The sequence below is a fragment of the Eurytemora carolleeae genome, unplaced genomic scaffold, assembly GCF_000591075.1.
Source record: "Eurytemora carolleeae unplaced genomic scaffold, Eaff_2.0 scaffold380, whole genome shotgun sequence".
Taxonomy (NCBI): Eukaryota; Metazoa; Arthropoda; class Copepoda; order Calanoida; family Temoridae; genus Eurytemora; species Eurytemora carolleeae.
Genome location: NW_019396454.1, coordinates 137719 through 153782, shown reverse-complemented (window position 1 = coordinate 153782; position 16064 = coordinate 137719). Strand labels below are relative to the sequence as shown.

Here is a 16064-nt window from a genome sequence, read left to right as displayed (position 1 = left end):
AATATCATATTTTAAGAGAAATTCGCAGGACATTTTGCCACGGGATATAAGGGTGCGGCTAGGAAGCGCTACGGGTGAGCGCGTTGCCGCAACTCTGTGTTTGTGAATAAATTGCTGGATTTAGGCTATACAAGTGATGCTTGCCTTCCCCTCCCCTCGTCCAACTTAGTCTTTACACTGATATGAAGACATTTTCTAATGAAAAAGTTTCAGCACTAACTTAAAAATTAACTTATTTAGTGAAATGAGTCAGTTTGCACTGTACAATTGCCGTGTCTCATGTGGACACTTGGTCTATTTAAAGTCATAAATTGAGTCTTAAAGTCGTCTACCTATTCCAAAGTTTTCTGGTTCTCACTGTACTTGATAGCTATAGCCCTCATTCTTTAACTCATCATTCATTAATTTGGTTCTTTCAATTAACACTCAAACAAAATGTTGTCATTAAAAAAGGTTATGAATGATCATGAAATTTGGCTTTGGAATGCCATATTTAAAATGCTCATTCATTTCTTTGAACTAAGTTTTTTAACAGAATTCCTGGGCTGACCTGCACGGAAATGTATCGATTTTTTCCATGTCCATTATGAAAAATATTCAGATATGACTTTTTTCATTAAACAGGAAGTTACCGGAACCCTGTTTCAGACGTCCGGATTATTGTACCAGAATTTTCTGGAACGCCTTTTCCGTAAAAAATTCATAATGTTCAGGAAGGACATCCGAAATATCTTAAACGTATGTAGAAGATAAAGCTAGTATAAGTAATACTAATTACATAATAGAATGCGCGCCTGATTCAGCTGATTGAATTGCTATATTATTACAAAATATAAATTCAGGCTGTCATGTAATAATAATATTCATGTTTCTAAAGAATTTCATTTATACAATATCTTAGAAGTTTGATTTGAACCCATACAGAGTTGAAAACTTTAGAATCAAATATCCTTAATCCCGATTGGTTAATTAATCTGGAGATTAATAACAGGAGGAGAACAAGCAATATTTAATCTGAAGATTTAGAAAAAGAGGAGATCAAGCATTGGTCTCGATATCCACCATTCTAAAGTTTTCAGCTCAGTCTATATTTTATAATTTTACTTTGTGGTTTAAAAAAGAAAAATTTAATGTTTTAGGTCGAAGTGAAGTTGAAAATAAAATAACATATCAATAATGTATTAGACATCTTTACACTTAACAATATTGCACAAAAAAGAGCAAGAACGAAATATTTACTTATTAATCATATTTCTTTCTGGGGCTAAAGGATAAAAGAAAGTGTGCACTGTATCCGACCCGGCTGGACCGGTCACTGTACATGTGTACTGTCCCATGTCGGAGAATCTTGTTTCGCGGATTACAAGATCCCCGTTTTCCAGTAGCGAATAGCGGACATCGTTTCCTGCTCCAGGGTTCCCACCATCAGCATTGCTCCAAGTAAACTTGTAATCAGATGCGTCATTCTAAAGAAAATTCATGAAACATATAGACTTTAATTAACATTACATCATTTAAGTGACTCCTTTAAGTCCTCTATGGTGCATTTTTTATAAGAAGAACGTGAATTGTTAGTATGTTAGCACTCTCGGAACGAACAGGAGACTCAGCAAGTGTGCAGTGTAAACAGACCCATTTGACGTAAAATGGGATTTAATGAGTTGCTACATATATGTAATTACTATTTGCCTTGTATACACATAGTATACGCTTAAGTAAATTGCTAATATGTCGTATTCCTATTTTACAATTTTCTGGTTCTCACTGTATAAAGATAAAGAACCATTTTTTAACTTATGTCATTAGTTATTGTATTACGTTTCCTATTTTACAGAGAGTCATGTCTGATTCACAATGGCACTCTTCAATCCTTTATCTGCACAGGATACTGTGCAGAAACAGTGATAAATTCTAAAATATGTCTACCATTGTTTGTGTTGCGCATAGCTGCGTAAAGTAACTGTTAAAGAGAAACCTCAATCTAAAATTACCAATTTTAGGCAGCAAATATTATCTTTAATTTTGATCAGATAAAGGTTTAAAGGATGTTGTGAATATGCCACTCTACTAACAGATGGTCTCTTTACGCTCTAAGTCTCTTAAAAGTAAATAGACTTACTTGAACCCTGCAGGGTAGTACTGCTGTATCTCCCTCCTCGGCCATGTAGGTTCTTCTCCACATGGAGATCTGAGGTAGTCCGGACTCAGAGCAGTGTCCGGCCTTGGGGTCATCGTTAGGGACAACATTGAGTTCAGTAGTAGCTGACACCTCATGCTCTCCTGATCGTGCGCGGCATTCATATTTACCAACATCACTGAAGTAGTTTTAATCAAATACAAAGTTATGATTTTTATTGTTTTAACCGGAGTGTTTCCATCATTAAAGGGTCCTAGAAGACCTCTAAACTAATGTGATGGCTGTGACAACAGTAATTGATAGGAGGGTAAAACTTATGTTGAGGATCAAACCCGACTTCAGGAACTGAACTTGAAGTCCACAATAAAAACTTTTAAATTGAAGTTGGACTCCTTAATTGGTAAACAGATGTCCATTCCTGGAATTAATGAGGCATAAAACATATAACGTCGAGTTGTTGGGATAGTTGCAATGTGATCGAATATATAACTAACTACCTTTGTGAGAGGCAGGGTATGATGAGCCTGGCCACCGACTCCCCCATACTGGAGATCTCCTCCTCCACCCTCCAGTCAAGGTGGGACACGAACATGCTGTCCTTGTACCACGCTATGTGGGGGGCTGGGGACCCTGTGGCTGAGCAGTAAAGAATCACTTCCCCGCCCTCCCGGCCATCAACACGTGCTGGAGGGATGCTCTTCAGACGAACATGTGACCAATGAGATTGTACTACCAGAGCTCCTGTTTAAAAAAAGATTATGTTGAGAACTTAAAATCTTGGAATCTCCTTCTTATGAATAGCTCTGGGTTGATTGCTCTTATAAATCCCATGGTGAACATACCCTGCAGGGATAACTCTAAAGGCATAAAGCATTGTTTCTTAAATTTAAAAGAGCCCAAATTGAATACCCATATCAATCGTTGTAGAGTGTCTAAATTGAATATCCAGATCAAGTATTCAAGATCAATGATACTCTACACAGAAGTTCTGAGTTCAGATGTCTTTGACACAATTTGTATCAAAAATTATTTTCAGAAAAATAAAAAGAAAGAAAAATGTGTTATTTACCTGCGGAAGTTCCAAGGAGAAGAGAGAACAGAAATAATGAAACCATTTTAAAATTCACAAAAGTTCTTTCAAGCGATTTAATTAACTTGACACTGAGAGTGAGAGTTTGGTATTTAGATCGAAAGCCAAAAGATTGAGATTAGAAATGTAGAAGTTAGTCCACACAGACAAAGTCAATCCTGAAAAATATTAAATTAAAAAGATGAATATTTTTTTAAATATATGTTACACTCAATACATTGAAGTGTCAATTCAATTGCCAATTTGACCAGTGAAAACGGTGTAGGGAGTTTAAGAAGTATAAGAGGAATTTTAATTTGACTTGATATGAATTTAAGAATGGAATTTTTCCTGGAATAATCGGAGGTCTCGGAGGCAACATAATCGTTTTAATTGAAATAGAACGAAAATAGAACAAATATCTTTAAGGGAAAGAAACAACCCAAACAATGATATCAATTTAAAAAACTTTTAAAGATTATTTTATTATTTGTTTTAAATCATAAACATTAAAAATATTCAATATTGAAATATTAAGCATAATAAGAAAAAGATGAAAAAATAATTAAAATATTAAAATTTAATATTTGGCAAACATTTTTGCTTCTGCAGAGTTATAGCTTTTAATAATTAACTTTAAAATAGAGAAACGGACTTGATCTATTTGTGACATATAATTATAGGTTTAAATTATAGGAATCTTTAAACGGAGGAAGGGAGGGTTTCCTCAAGTAATTTTTATCATAATTTATCTTTAGCAGCTTACCTTTATTATATCTGGATATGGTTGATTGATTGATTGATTAATCACCACCTCCTCCCGAGTTTAATATATCAGGTAGAGCAAATACACTGGATGCAGGAGCACTGGGGTTAACACAGGTAGTAGCTGGGCTGGTCTTGTATACTTCTATCTTCATGGTTACCTGGTGAATGAGAGTTCAGAGTATTTATGTAGAAAAAGAAAGCTTTAAATGTCCACAGACCTGTTAATCCTAGACCCTAAACCAGGGGAAAAATTTAATAAAAATATATATATATATTTCTCAATTGTAGGAATATGTCTCTTGATTATTAAAATTCAGATTTTGGTTTAAAAATGTGTAGGGTAGGTTTACCCCTGATCTATGTTCCTGAATGATGATGAAATGTAAGGCTTGTGTTTCTAGTGTGCCGACCCTCTGATAGATAGATAGATAGGTGTATATAAGGATAGATAAATAGATAGATATCTGATGAAATACTGACTAGAATTTCTTGTTTTTATGTATTAGCATGCAAACTGCATGTTCAGCACCAAAAAAAGCCTTTACACGTGAGTCACGTGACAGGAACATTCTGAAACCATGGACTGGAATCAGGTAGCACGCTAAACTAAAGTGAATTTCACGTAAGATGGAAATAACATAATATTAAAATAGTATTGAGAAGAACAAACCTGTTTTTAATTTCTTAAATATATATACCCGGATAAAACTTATCTCATACATAAATTCAAAGTGAAAAGGACTTGTTAGGTCACAGAGTTGTATTAGTATATGTGTCCCATAAATTTGACCTCCTAGTTTGCAGTTGATAGGAGGTAATTTGACCTCCTAGTTTGCAGTTGATAGGAGGTAATTTGACCTCCTAGTTTGCAGTTGATAGGAGGTAATTGTAACACAAAAATGACTGAACACAAATAAAGACTTGTATTAATAAAATATCAAAGTTAAAATTTAAAATCAAAAGGAAACATACAGAAAAATACTTATTAATACTAAGGCCGAATTTAAAGAATTTTAAACCACGCCCAGGAACCGCCAAAAATCTGTGTCGATTGAGCACCGGCTCATATCTCAAAACACTGGATACAATAACAAGTGGAACCAACCATGTTTGAGCCTCACCTCAAATTTGCGACGCGGCTCAAATTCTTTAAATTTGGCCTTTGGTTAAAAATCAGTTTCACAGTTTTCTAACATCCAAAACATGAAATAACAGAGAATTCTTAAGCCTATAAAAAGTCGGTATTAAGGGGGGGGGGTTCAACTATTTATTCCCCCTCCCTACCTTAATTTGTTCTATGAAAAAATCGTTTGTTAAAGAATGCCTGACCTATATTTAGCTAAAGTAGCCTACTTAGAGAAAAAACAGGTGCAGGCTCAGTAGGGGGGGGGGGTTTAGTCTACTTGCCCCCCCATGAAGTCCTATAGGGGGGCGCCCCTCTTTTCCTGGCAAAGGTTAAACCAGGTGGGAATTGTATTTCTGAATTTTTACTTAATAGAAGATTTATACTAAAAATTATACAAAAAAAAAGTTTTATTTTTCGCTCTTTTTTCTCTAAAGATAAAAACTAAGTTTAAAAAAGAACTTGGACAACAGCTTTTACAGAAATGTGTGAACCTTCATGGTATTTTTGTCATGCCATTTGAAGGTCCAAAAATCTTAAAACCACTATAGCCATATAGAAGAAGTTTTAAAAAGATTAATGGATTTTTTTGTTTTTTTTATAAGAAAAGAGATGGCTGACAAAAATCGTTTCTAACTTGGACACATTTTTTAAAAATCTAATACCAAAAACCTTTCATGTCATGTGAAAATGGCGAGGCAAATTTCCGTTAATGAACGAATTTGTTGGAAAATTAACGGACTTTTTTGTTGATTATTCGTTTCATTAATTTAACTGAAAGTTAGCTAACGGAAACATTGTCTATATAGATACTTGGCTTTAAAGGCATTTCGCCCCGATCTTCTATTTAAAACTTTATTTGTGGCTCTATCCATGTGAGCATCTTCTCTTTGTACAATATAAAACAAAAACGAAAAAGTTCAGAGATCTAATAATATTTTTTTTGTGAATTTTTTAAAATTTTATAAAAATTAAAAAATTGTGTAAACAGCTTTTATAAATTCTGAGCATCCATTAACCTTCCCTGAGGTCATTTGAGTTCAAACACAAAATGTTTAATGGATACAAACTTTTATTTCTAAATTGAAACTGTCGCAGAATACAAAATTTAAAAGTTTTTATTAAAAGTATCTGAAACCTGAAACCGCACTGAAAGGTTTTCATTTAATTCCTAAAGAAATTGGAAAGTGTCTTTGAAAAGCTCAATATCCACCTTGAATACATTCAAAGTATTTATTCACTTTGGAATACATTGCGAGCATTGGAGATATTTTAGGGTTTCATTGATAGTTTATAAAAACATTTTAGATATATATTTTCCTGAAGACTAAATTGAGTTCCTGGATTTTATAAATTAGATACAGTTAAAACAGAAAAATTCTAATTTGATTATTCTCCTTGTCGGATCGTCTGCGTTTCTCTCCTTATTCCTGTAATTCTTCTTCTTCTGCTGACTGTCCGTGATTCTGATAAATTTGAAAAAACTATTTTTGTCGAAACCAGTATTATTGGACAATCACGATGTATTATTTGTTGTGTTCTGTTTTGGCTGACTCGTTTTATACAAACAAATAAATGAAACAATTTGCATTGAAAAAATCAAATTTCTGAATTTTGAAAAAAAAAATCAAATATATTTTCTTTTTTCCAAATGTAAATCTCAGTAAAAGAGGTTTAAACATAAAGAAAGGGATTAAGGACTGTAGGAGAATTTTAAGAAAACACTCTTTATCTATAAATTGTAAGCATTCTCTTTAAGATGGCTGAATATTATTATAAGTCCGGGATCCTTTGTATGTTGAGAACCCGGATACATGGAGGTGAGTTCATCAAAATAAACTATTTTTTATTTTTTTATTTAAATATTTTTTTCTTTAAGGATGTATTAAATATTGTCTGGTCTAAAATCAGTTTCTTCTGGTTCGAAAAGTATTAAAATAAATTTATGGTTAAGGCTGTTATGCAGATTTTCAATTTACAGATCAATTATTGCAGTTGGGGCTGAGACGTACAGTAGGAGACGGTCATGTTATTCCTTCATGTTTGAACTATTTGAAGAGATCCTTAATCATTTAAAGATGAATTTAGTAGGTTTAGATTAAAATAATAATTTTATTAATCCAAATAATTTTCCCTGTTTATAAATATTTGAAGATCCATCCATATTGAAAGAAAAAGCATAACATTTGTTACGAACATTTCGTCCGTAGATTTTAGACATATAATAATGCCCTTAAAAGTTCTTGATATTTTCGAAAAGTAAGTTATCGTAATTTCTACATGCTTTTGGTAGTTCCAGGTTACGAACAAGACTGTTTTTTACATAACAGTTAACTAGGTACAAGCACAAGTTTTTTAAAAAATCTAAAACGTTGTCAATTTTTGTTGTAAAAACACCAGGCTCGAATATATTTAGAAGACGACATTCTAAAAGTCTATTGAAGCCTAGAGGATACATATCTGTACAATTAAGATACATTAGTACCCCTTGCAATACAAATTCGTGTCATTTTATAATGTAACTGTTTACAAAATTCTATTTTGTTTACTATTACCATCAGTATAGTTGTACTATGATTTAACATGCAATTAGTTTCTTGTTGTTCTTTGTGCTTATAATACAACACTCTTAAGGCGCTTCGCGCCCATCTTTTATTCCGATTGTGAACATGTTCTTTATGTGTGCATTCTAAAACAAAACAAAAAAGTTCGCGGATTTCAACAAAAAATATTGTGGACTGTCAACATTTTCAAAAATTTTATGAAAATCGAATATTGATGGAGGCAAATTTTTTAAATTAATTATTTAAAGATAAACCTTCCGAAGATTTTTGAGAAATAAATGTAACGCTTATAGCGTACAATTAAATTTTCTGGAAATTTGAACACCATTTTAGAGATAAAAACATTGAGTTTTCACTTCTCAACTTTCGATTATCAATCAAGGAATAAAGGGTGGCATTGTAAATCTGACATTCCCCTCTTAGCACTGAAATTCACTCAAAGTTGGTCTTACATTTTCTTTAAATCACAGTTTTAGAGAAAATTCCTCTCTTTAACCAGTTTAGGAAAGGCAAAAGAAATATTTGACACTATTAAGTGAAATTATTCTCTCAAAAGAAAATTTTAGTCTAAATAATGAAAATATTAATCTAAAATGTACTTTATTTTAGATTAAATATAATATTTTTCTAGATGATTATTTTAGAGAGCTTTTAATTCTCACACTTGGATTAAAACTAGCTGAGTAAAGAGTGCGACTATACTCCGCATCAAATAGATTCTAGTACAATAGATGGCAACGTAGAATTTGTACACTCTCTCAGTACAGTTGTATTCTGTCGTCACAAGTGTCAATTCAGTTTTTGTGTCCGACAAAATCATCAATAATAGTGATAATTTTAGAATAAAGTGCTTTCTTACAATAAAATAAGTGCAATTTTATGTGTTCTGTTTTTACACTTTTTTATTTAATCTTGGAAAACATGTCAACTAATGTGAGAAAATTTCGCTTTCCTTGTTATATTTGACACTTGTGACGTCGTGTATAATTGGTTAATTTCTCTGTTGCCACCTATTGTACTTGATAGTATATTTGCTCCGCATAGAAATATTCTGAAATTGGAACTTTTTGAATATTCTTGTCGGGATTAAGCTTTGATCTTCATCTTTTTGAATATGCCTGTCGGGATTAAGCTTTGATCTTCATCTTTTGGGATTTATTTGATTTCTCTTTGATATCCCACGGTGGCCATTTGCTCTTTCTGTCTAATATTGATGGCGGGGGGGGGGGATGTTTTCCACCCCCTTCCCTTTGATTTTGCCCTTAGAGTTAAGAGATAGGGTAGTGTGATACATGTCCCTTGTCCAACATTTCAAGGTCTAACTTTAATGGTTAGGGTGTAAGGGAGGATTTTTAAAAAGTTCAAAAAGTATGTCGAACATTTTTTTCAAAAATAGTTATTCTTACTTTTGACAAATATTACCATATGACTCATGTTATTATATCCATTTTTCAATGGCTTTTCAAATATATAAATCTTCGCCCTGTAGCATAATTAATAAAAAAGTTATTAACCATTTCCGATCCGCCATTTTAACGACCTCCGCCCTACCCTTTGCATCCAAAAAAAAGTTACAAGATTTGGTTACAACTATTATGTTGAAAAAATAAAGAAATTCTAAGCGTTCTAATGTAAGCAGTTTTTAAGTTACACCGAAGAAACCACAGGGGTGGTGGAAAAGGGGGGGGGCCCTGTGATAAGGTTATGTGGAAAGGTTTAAGTGGAGGGGGGACGTCCCCCTCCCTGGAAAATTGGGGGGACGCGGGACGTTCCACCCTGGAAAAGTTTTTCAAAATATCTAGCCTTGCCAATTAATTTTAAGTTCTTAATGAAGATCTTCATAAAAATATGTAAAAATTCAAAATTTTGTAATACATTTTCTTCTTAACGCCCTTAGCTTGTCATGGTTTTGACATAAAAATTACCAAATTCCTTGCATAAAGTTCCAGGAGAGAGGGATGAATTTTTGTCCGAGGGGGGGGGGGATAAAAAAATAACCTATTTATCCCTCCTCCCCTCCCTGCAAGTTATCGGAAGTCGTCCCTGTTGAGTAATCAGTTCTTTATCAGTGCCCACATTGTATACTGAGATCAAGAGTTCAAGCACAAACATTTCCTGTGAAAAATGGTTTGTTTTCTAATTTTATTAAAACTCTTTTTTTGCAGGTGTGTGATTGATTACAGAGTTGGGTTTATTGCAGAGGTAAATTTTAATATAAGTGGTAATAAATAAAAGAAATCTAAAACCTTAAAACTGATGTGAGTAAATCTACCTAAAATAGGAAAAAATGTATTTACAAGTAAAAAATGAACAAGTAAAAATGACACTAATGAATCATGGAAAGCCGGAGCTCTCTGACGGACTCTCTGCCTTTCATTCGCCTCGTACAACGAGTTAATCTTCTGTCCTCTGATTCTTGGTGAATAATAACTTTTTGTTTCGGCTTTAGCCCAAGCTAATTCTATTTCCTTCTGCCTCATGTCAAGCCGTGTCTCATGCTTATACCTTGAATTCAAGCTTAGAAAAATAATTCCCGGTCCCGGTTCTCCACGCGCCCAAACATGCGTTCAAGGCATTCTCTTGGTTGGCATTTTTTAACTGCCGAATTTTTTACACGATGCAGATGAGATGACTTGTTATATGTCCCACTGCTATCGTTAAATATAAGTTTATTTACAAATAAGCCACTCTCCATCCTTACAATATCTTTTTTTTGTAACTTTGTTGAGCTCAGTTCTAATTTTGACAGGTAATGACGATAAACTATTAAACTTTATAAGCCTATCTAAAATGATATTTAAATATTGTCCCTAAATAAATTAAACCTACTAAAATATAAACTTTAAAGGGACAGACAACATAATTATTAAGGTAATCAGCGATTTATAGAGTTACTTGTTCGATTCACATTGGTACCCTTTGAATTTGCATATGAATAAAAATGATGAGAATAGGATACATTGGTATATCTCCTAGTTTAATTAAAAATATACCGTTCACTCGAAATTACGTTTTCAGTTCGTTTCAATGTTCTTTTAGAGTTATAAAAACTAATCGAGAAATAATTAAAGCTTGTTTTTAGTATTTCGTATATTAACATTTGTTTACAACATTTTGTAATGTATTAAGCCAAGTTTCAAAAGTTTGAGTGCTTTGAATGGGAATTTGTTTTCATTGAAATTTAATTGGTTTTACAATTTTGATTGTGGATTTTGAAAGTATATAGTTTAGGAAAAAACATCATACTATGTGATTATTTATAAAAATATATAAATTCTAAATTTGGTAACACATTTTCTTTCTTACATAAAAATGACTAACAATTTTAAGAAGGAAAGATGGGAAAGGGGGGTGTTTTTTCAAAACTTGCAAATTCTTATTAAAAAATCCTACGTAAAATTTCTTCTCATATCTCATGCAATGATTATTAAATAAATTTGGGGAAAATATCGAACAAAGAATGCGTGATTCCTGAGATGTTTCTTATTTTTTCCTTTTTTCCCAAAAATAATTGGTTACAAAACTATTTTTCATTTTTTGTCACAATTTGTCACATTTATATAAATCCAAAGCAAACTAGAAGTTTGAAAATTTTGCTCAAAACATTGCTTTTTCAGTTTGTTTACTCACCCTGTATACATACATATATGTGCATATAGTGCGTGAGCTGAGGGGAACCTTCATATTTCTCATAGATATTACTAAGTTTCTTCCCTGCCACCTTTATGTATTTTATTGACAGAATAATTACACTCGTATGATTTGATTCTCTGACTCTCCCGCTTTCCCTACGAGATCTATTAAGTAATTATTTAGCTTTCATTTAAGATCTAACATTTATAGTACTTGGGAATTAGGGCGCTTCGCGCCTATCATGTAACTCAACTATTAATTGCTTAATCTTTCAGCATTGTCTCATCGATAAGATAATAAGCATAGTATTTTGTAACCAATTGTTACTTAATATAGTAATCAAAGGTTAAAGACGATATTTAAATCGTCTCTTTTTAGTGGGTCCCCCTGTATTAAACATATATAATGTTTATCTAGGAAAAGGGGAAGGAGCCGTGTTCCATGTAAACATTCTCTTAAATGTTACTGGAAACAATAACATAGGTAAACATATGAACAAATAAATAGCAATCTTACATCGAAAAGTGATTAAAAATTATTATTGACGTTATTCCTTTTGAACGACTACAGCTGCCCTGCTACTGTTAAAATAATCAAATTTCAAAGAAAAAATTATGAATACTCATGCATTCCAAAAGGGTACCATTGTGAATCTTACATGACTCTCTATAAACAGTCTACGCGTGTTCCTTTAATTTTTAAATAAAAAATATTATTTTAAGAAATCCCCCTAAGTACTGTAATATACAGATTAACCTTAGAGAGTGGAGTATGTGGCCTACAACAATTAGTAAAGGATTAGCGCTCTATGTATATGGTAACCTAGGACACCCTGAATAATATGGTAACCTGGGACGCCTTGAATAATATGGTAGCCTGGGACACCTTGAAAAATATGGTAACCTGGGAGACCTTGAATAATATGGTAACCTGGGACACCCTGAATAATATGGAAACCTGGGGCACCTTGAATAATATGGTAACCTAGGACACCTTGAATAATATGGAAACCTAGGACACCTTGAATAATATGGTAACCTGGGACACCTTAAATAATATGTTAACCTGGGACACCTTGAATAATATGGAAACCTGGGGCACCCTGAATTATATGGAAACTTGGGACACCCTGAATAATATGGAAACCTGGAACACCCTGAATAATATGGAAACTTGGGACACTTGAAGACAATGGAAACCTGGGGCACCTTGAATAATATGGTAACCCGGGACACCTTGAATAATATGGTAACCCGGGACACCTTGAATACAATAGAAACCTGGGGCACCTTGAATGATATGGTAACCTGGGACACCATGAATACAATAGAAACCTGGGACACCTTGAATACAATGGAAACCTGGGACACCCTGAATAATGTGGTGACGTGGGACACCTTGAATAATATGGAAAATTGGGACACCCTGAATTATATAGAAACCTAGGACACTTTGATTAGCTTGGAAACCTGGGACATCTTGAATACAGCGGAAACCTGGGACACCTTGCATAATAGGGAAACCTGGGATACCCTGAATAAAATGGAAACTTGGGACACCTTGAATAAAATGTAAGCCTGGGACCCTTGAATAAGATGTAAACCTGGGACACCTTGAATAATATGGAAACCTGGGAAACCTTGAATAAGATGTACACCTGGGAGACACCTTGAATAATATGAAAACCTTGGACACCCTGAAAACTATGGAAACCTGGGACACCTTGAATAAGATGTAAACCTGGGACACCTTGAATAATATGAGAACCTGGGACACCTTGAATAAAATGTAAGCCTGGGACCCTTAAATAAGATGTAAACTTGGGACACCTTGAATAATATGGAAACCTGGGACACCTTGAATAATATGTAAGCCTGGGACCCTTGAATAATATGTAAACCTGGGACACCTTGAATAATATGTAAACCTGGGACACCTTGAATAATATGTAAACCTGGGACACCTTGAATAATATGGAAACCTGGGACACCTTGAATAAAATGTAAGCCTGGGACACCTTGAATAATATGGAAACCTGGGACCCTTGAATAAGATGTAAACTTGGGACACCTTGAATAAAATGTAAGCCTGGGACTCTTGAATAATATGTAAACCTGGGACACCCTGAAAACTATGGAATTTGGGACACATTTTTCATTTCTAAAAACTGCAATATTTTAGAGTATCTAGCAGCCTGGAATAGGGAGTTGTTTTTTCTTTACTCTACAGCTGAATTTAGGTAATACCTAGGCTAGGGGAATTTAATCCACTTTCCCATCCCACCCGCAGCCCCTATCCCTTCAGAAAAAAATTATATTTATAAAGATGATAATTGTGCCTTTAGAGTAAAAGTGTCCCAATAAACATGGGATATAAGCATAGAGAATAGAATATATATTAGAGTGGAATTTAGAGAATTAAGAGACGAATTCGAGATTGTTTTTGTTAAGAGTTAGCTTTGTTAATACCTAATATCACTGGTCAAAATAAAGTTACGTCTGCTAAAGTGTACTGTATGTAAACAACAAAAGACTGTTTTGTTATTTGGCAAAACGTTGTTATGATGTTCTGTAACATTTCTGCAAGATAACCAGTGAAGAGGATTGAGCAACATTTACACGAGAATTTATTATTTTACAAGAACTAGTATGCAATCAAGACATAACAAACAAATTCTTAACTCTAGCAGACGAAATTTCCTAGTAGGTATCAACATACTAGATCAAAAAAATCATTTTCAAAGTCGATATTAAAATCATCACTGAGTTCCTTGGTTATTGCAGCTGTCGGACACCTGTACTTTAAGAAAAAATAATATTATTAAGTAAATAAACAAAAAAGTTTATTTTAGTCCTCAGCTAATCCTTGTGATGCTGCTGTGTATGATGTCCTGAGGGTATTTTTAAACATTTTAAAAAACTTACTCATTTAAAACTATTTAAAACTATTTTTCAATTTTAGCTTTATTTGTTTATAATTTTTTTTTCAGGATCAGATCTAAAGTTTACATCTAAAAAAATATTTCAAATTTAGACTTTAATTCTTTTTTTTTACTATAAATAGTAATAATATCATAAATATTATTTGAGCTAGAAAGCTCAAAAGGAACTGAATTTTTGTCACAAACTCTACTTTTCTAATCTCTATATCTTTGCTACCCAATGTCGTAGATCTTTTATTTTTCAAACTCTGAATTCTGTTAGACCAAATAATCTAAGTTTGAAATATCAAAGGTTTACATAATCAGATTGTAAAGATATAGGGATTAGACAATTTGAGTTTGTGACAAAAACTCAGTTCCTCTCTGGCTTTTCCAATTAACACATGCCCTTCACTAAGGTTAAAAGCTATATTTTTATACCTACTGCCTGAATGCCTTTTTTTATCTATGCCATGGACTAAATGTATATTTGGACCTTCTTGTGTAATCATTAGATTTTTCAACATGTTTTAGCTTTATGGAAAGCTTATGCCAAAATGAAGCAGATTGCACAATTTTAGCAAAGAAGTTTTTCACAGGCGCCTGTACAGGGAGTTTTCACATTTTCAATTTACAAATTAAAGTTTTAAAATTGTCTAAATATTTTGACCTATTTAAATTCGCAGGGTTAAGGGCTTTTTAAAAAAGTATAATTCGTTTGGGAGTAAATGACATTTCTTTGTAGAGAACTGGTTGGTTTTAACGTAAAAGAAAATGATGGTTTAGTTGAGCAGAATGTGACCACAGCTGTTTGGTGCATTTTACCAGATCACTGATAGGGTTTCCACAAGTATAAACTTGCAGCATTCCTAGAAGGGAAATCATAATATTTCAATTAAAGAATTATAACCTCGAAAAAGTTATGAAATTAAAATTACCCCTTATCTTTGCATGTATAGCTGTTGTCAGATAAAAGCCTAAAAGAGACTTTCCAAGTGCGCCAAACGCCCCTCCCCCCCCGGCTATACATAAATTTAGACCCCCCCCACCCCAGCCTTTATAGCGTTAAACTGCATTAATACAACTAATGACAATGAAGGAAAGGAATTGTTATTTTATACCTAATAAAGTGGAATTTTCTTCAAAGAAATTCAAAAAGAAAAAAAAAATTAATCAAAATAATAGTAATTTAAAACACTGTTATTTTGGTTCGCAGTGAAATTTTCTCTTTATCGAGAAAATTATTCACTTTAGTTTCACTTTCGTGCATGTGCAGATCTATGTCTTGTACAATAATCAGCCTTTAGACCCGTGCTTAGGATACATTTGATTTTGATGCAGATCCGGATCCGGATTCAGATCCTGGATCCACACTGGAAAAAAAATGGATCCGGATCTATTTTATAAAATTTACTGAATATTAATAACAAAGCAGAATTTTCAAATTTTAGTCTTATTTTTTTCGCTTATTTTTATGCTAACACTTGATGAGCCATTCAGAAATCAGGAAATTTTTATAATCTCTCTTTTTTCAATAGTTCAGATTTCGGGTTTGAGAGTTAGATTTTTTTTCTTGCAGTTTTTTGTAGATAATTTTCCCTTTGGATCCTAACATTGTTTTTATAATTATTTTTTTAGTTTTTAATGTATCCCTCATTTATGGTTGTTTAATTGAAATGGTTTTGTACTTTATGAGAAGTGACAAAAATTTCTGTTTTTAATTTTAGAAATAATATGAAATACTTTAGGAATCCATTATTCAGACATTTTCAAACTATTATAAGCTAGTTATTTACGTGGTACTTGTTTACTTGATTTTCATAAACTTTATATTCTTGCAATGTCCCGGG

General features: G+C 32.9%; 1 protein-coding gene and 1 long non-coding RNA gene across 3 annotated transcripts in view; one reads left to right on the top strand and one right to left on the bottom strand.

The window, feature by feature from the left end:
- Positions 1 to 1163: 1163 nt before the first annotated feature.
- Positions 1164 to 4154, bottom strand: LOC111703588 (neural/ectodermal development factor IMP-L2). Its single transcript, XM_023475576.1, has 5 exons — positions 3973 to 4154; positions 3207 to 3385; positions 2635 to 2878; positions 2120 to 2315; positions 1164 to 1466 (listed from the first exon to the last, which is right to left on the bottom strand). Exons 2-5 carry the CDS (start codon positions 3250 to 3252, stop codon positions 1236 to 1238), a joined length of 717 nt encoding a protein of 238 aa, XP_023331344.1. The 5' UTR covers positions 3253 to 3385; positions 3973 to 4154; the 3' UTR covers positions 1164 to 1235.
- A 176-nt stretch (positions 4155 to 4330) lies between these two features.
- LOC111703589 (uncharacterized) overlaps positions 4331 to 16064 on the top strand; it is a 16604-nt gene continuing 4870 nt past the window's right edge. The window contains exons 1-5 of one of the 2 annotated variants that reach the window (XR_002765635.1): positions 4331 to 4567; positions 6857 to 6917; positions 9827 to 9863; positions 11712 to 11777; positions 13476 to 13533. This is a non-coding gene — a long non-coding RNA (uncharacterized LOC111703589). The remainder of the gene's footprint in view (positions 4568 to 6856; positions 6918 to 9826; positions 9864 to 11711; positions 11778 to 13475; positions 13534 to 16064) is intronic. The other variant, XR_002765634.1, reaches the window with a different exon arrangement.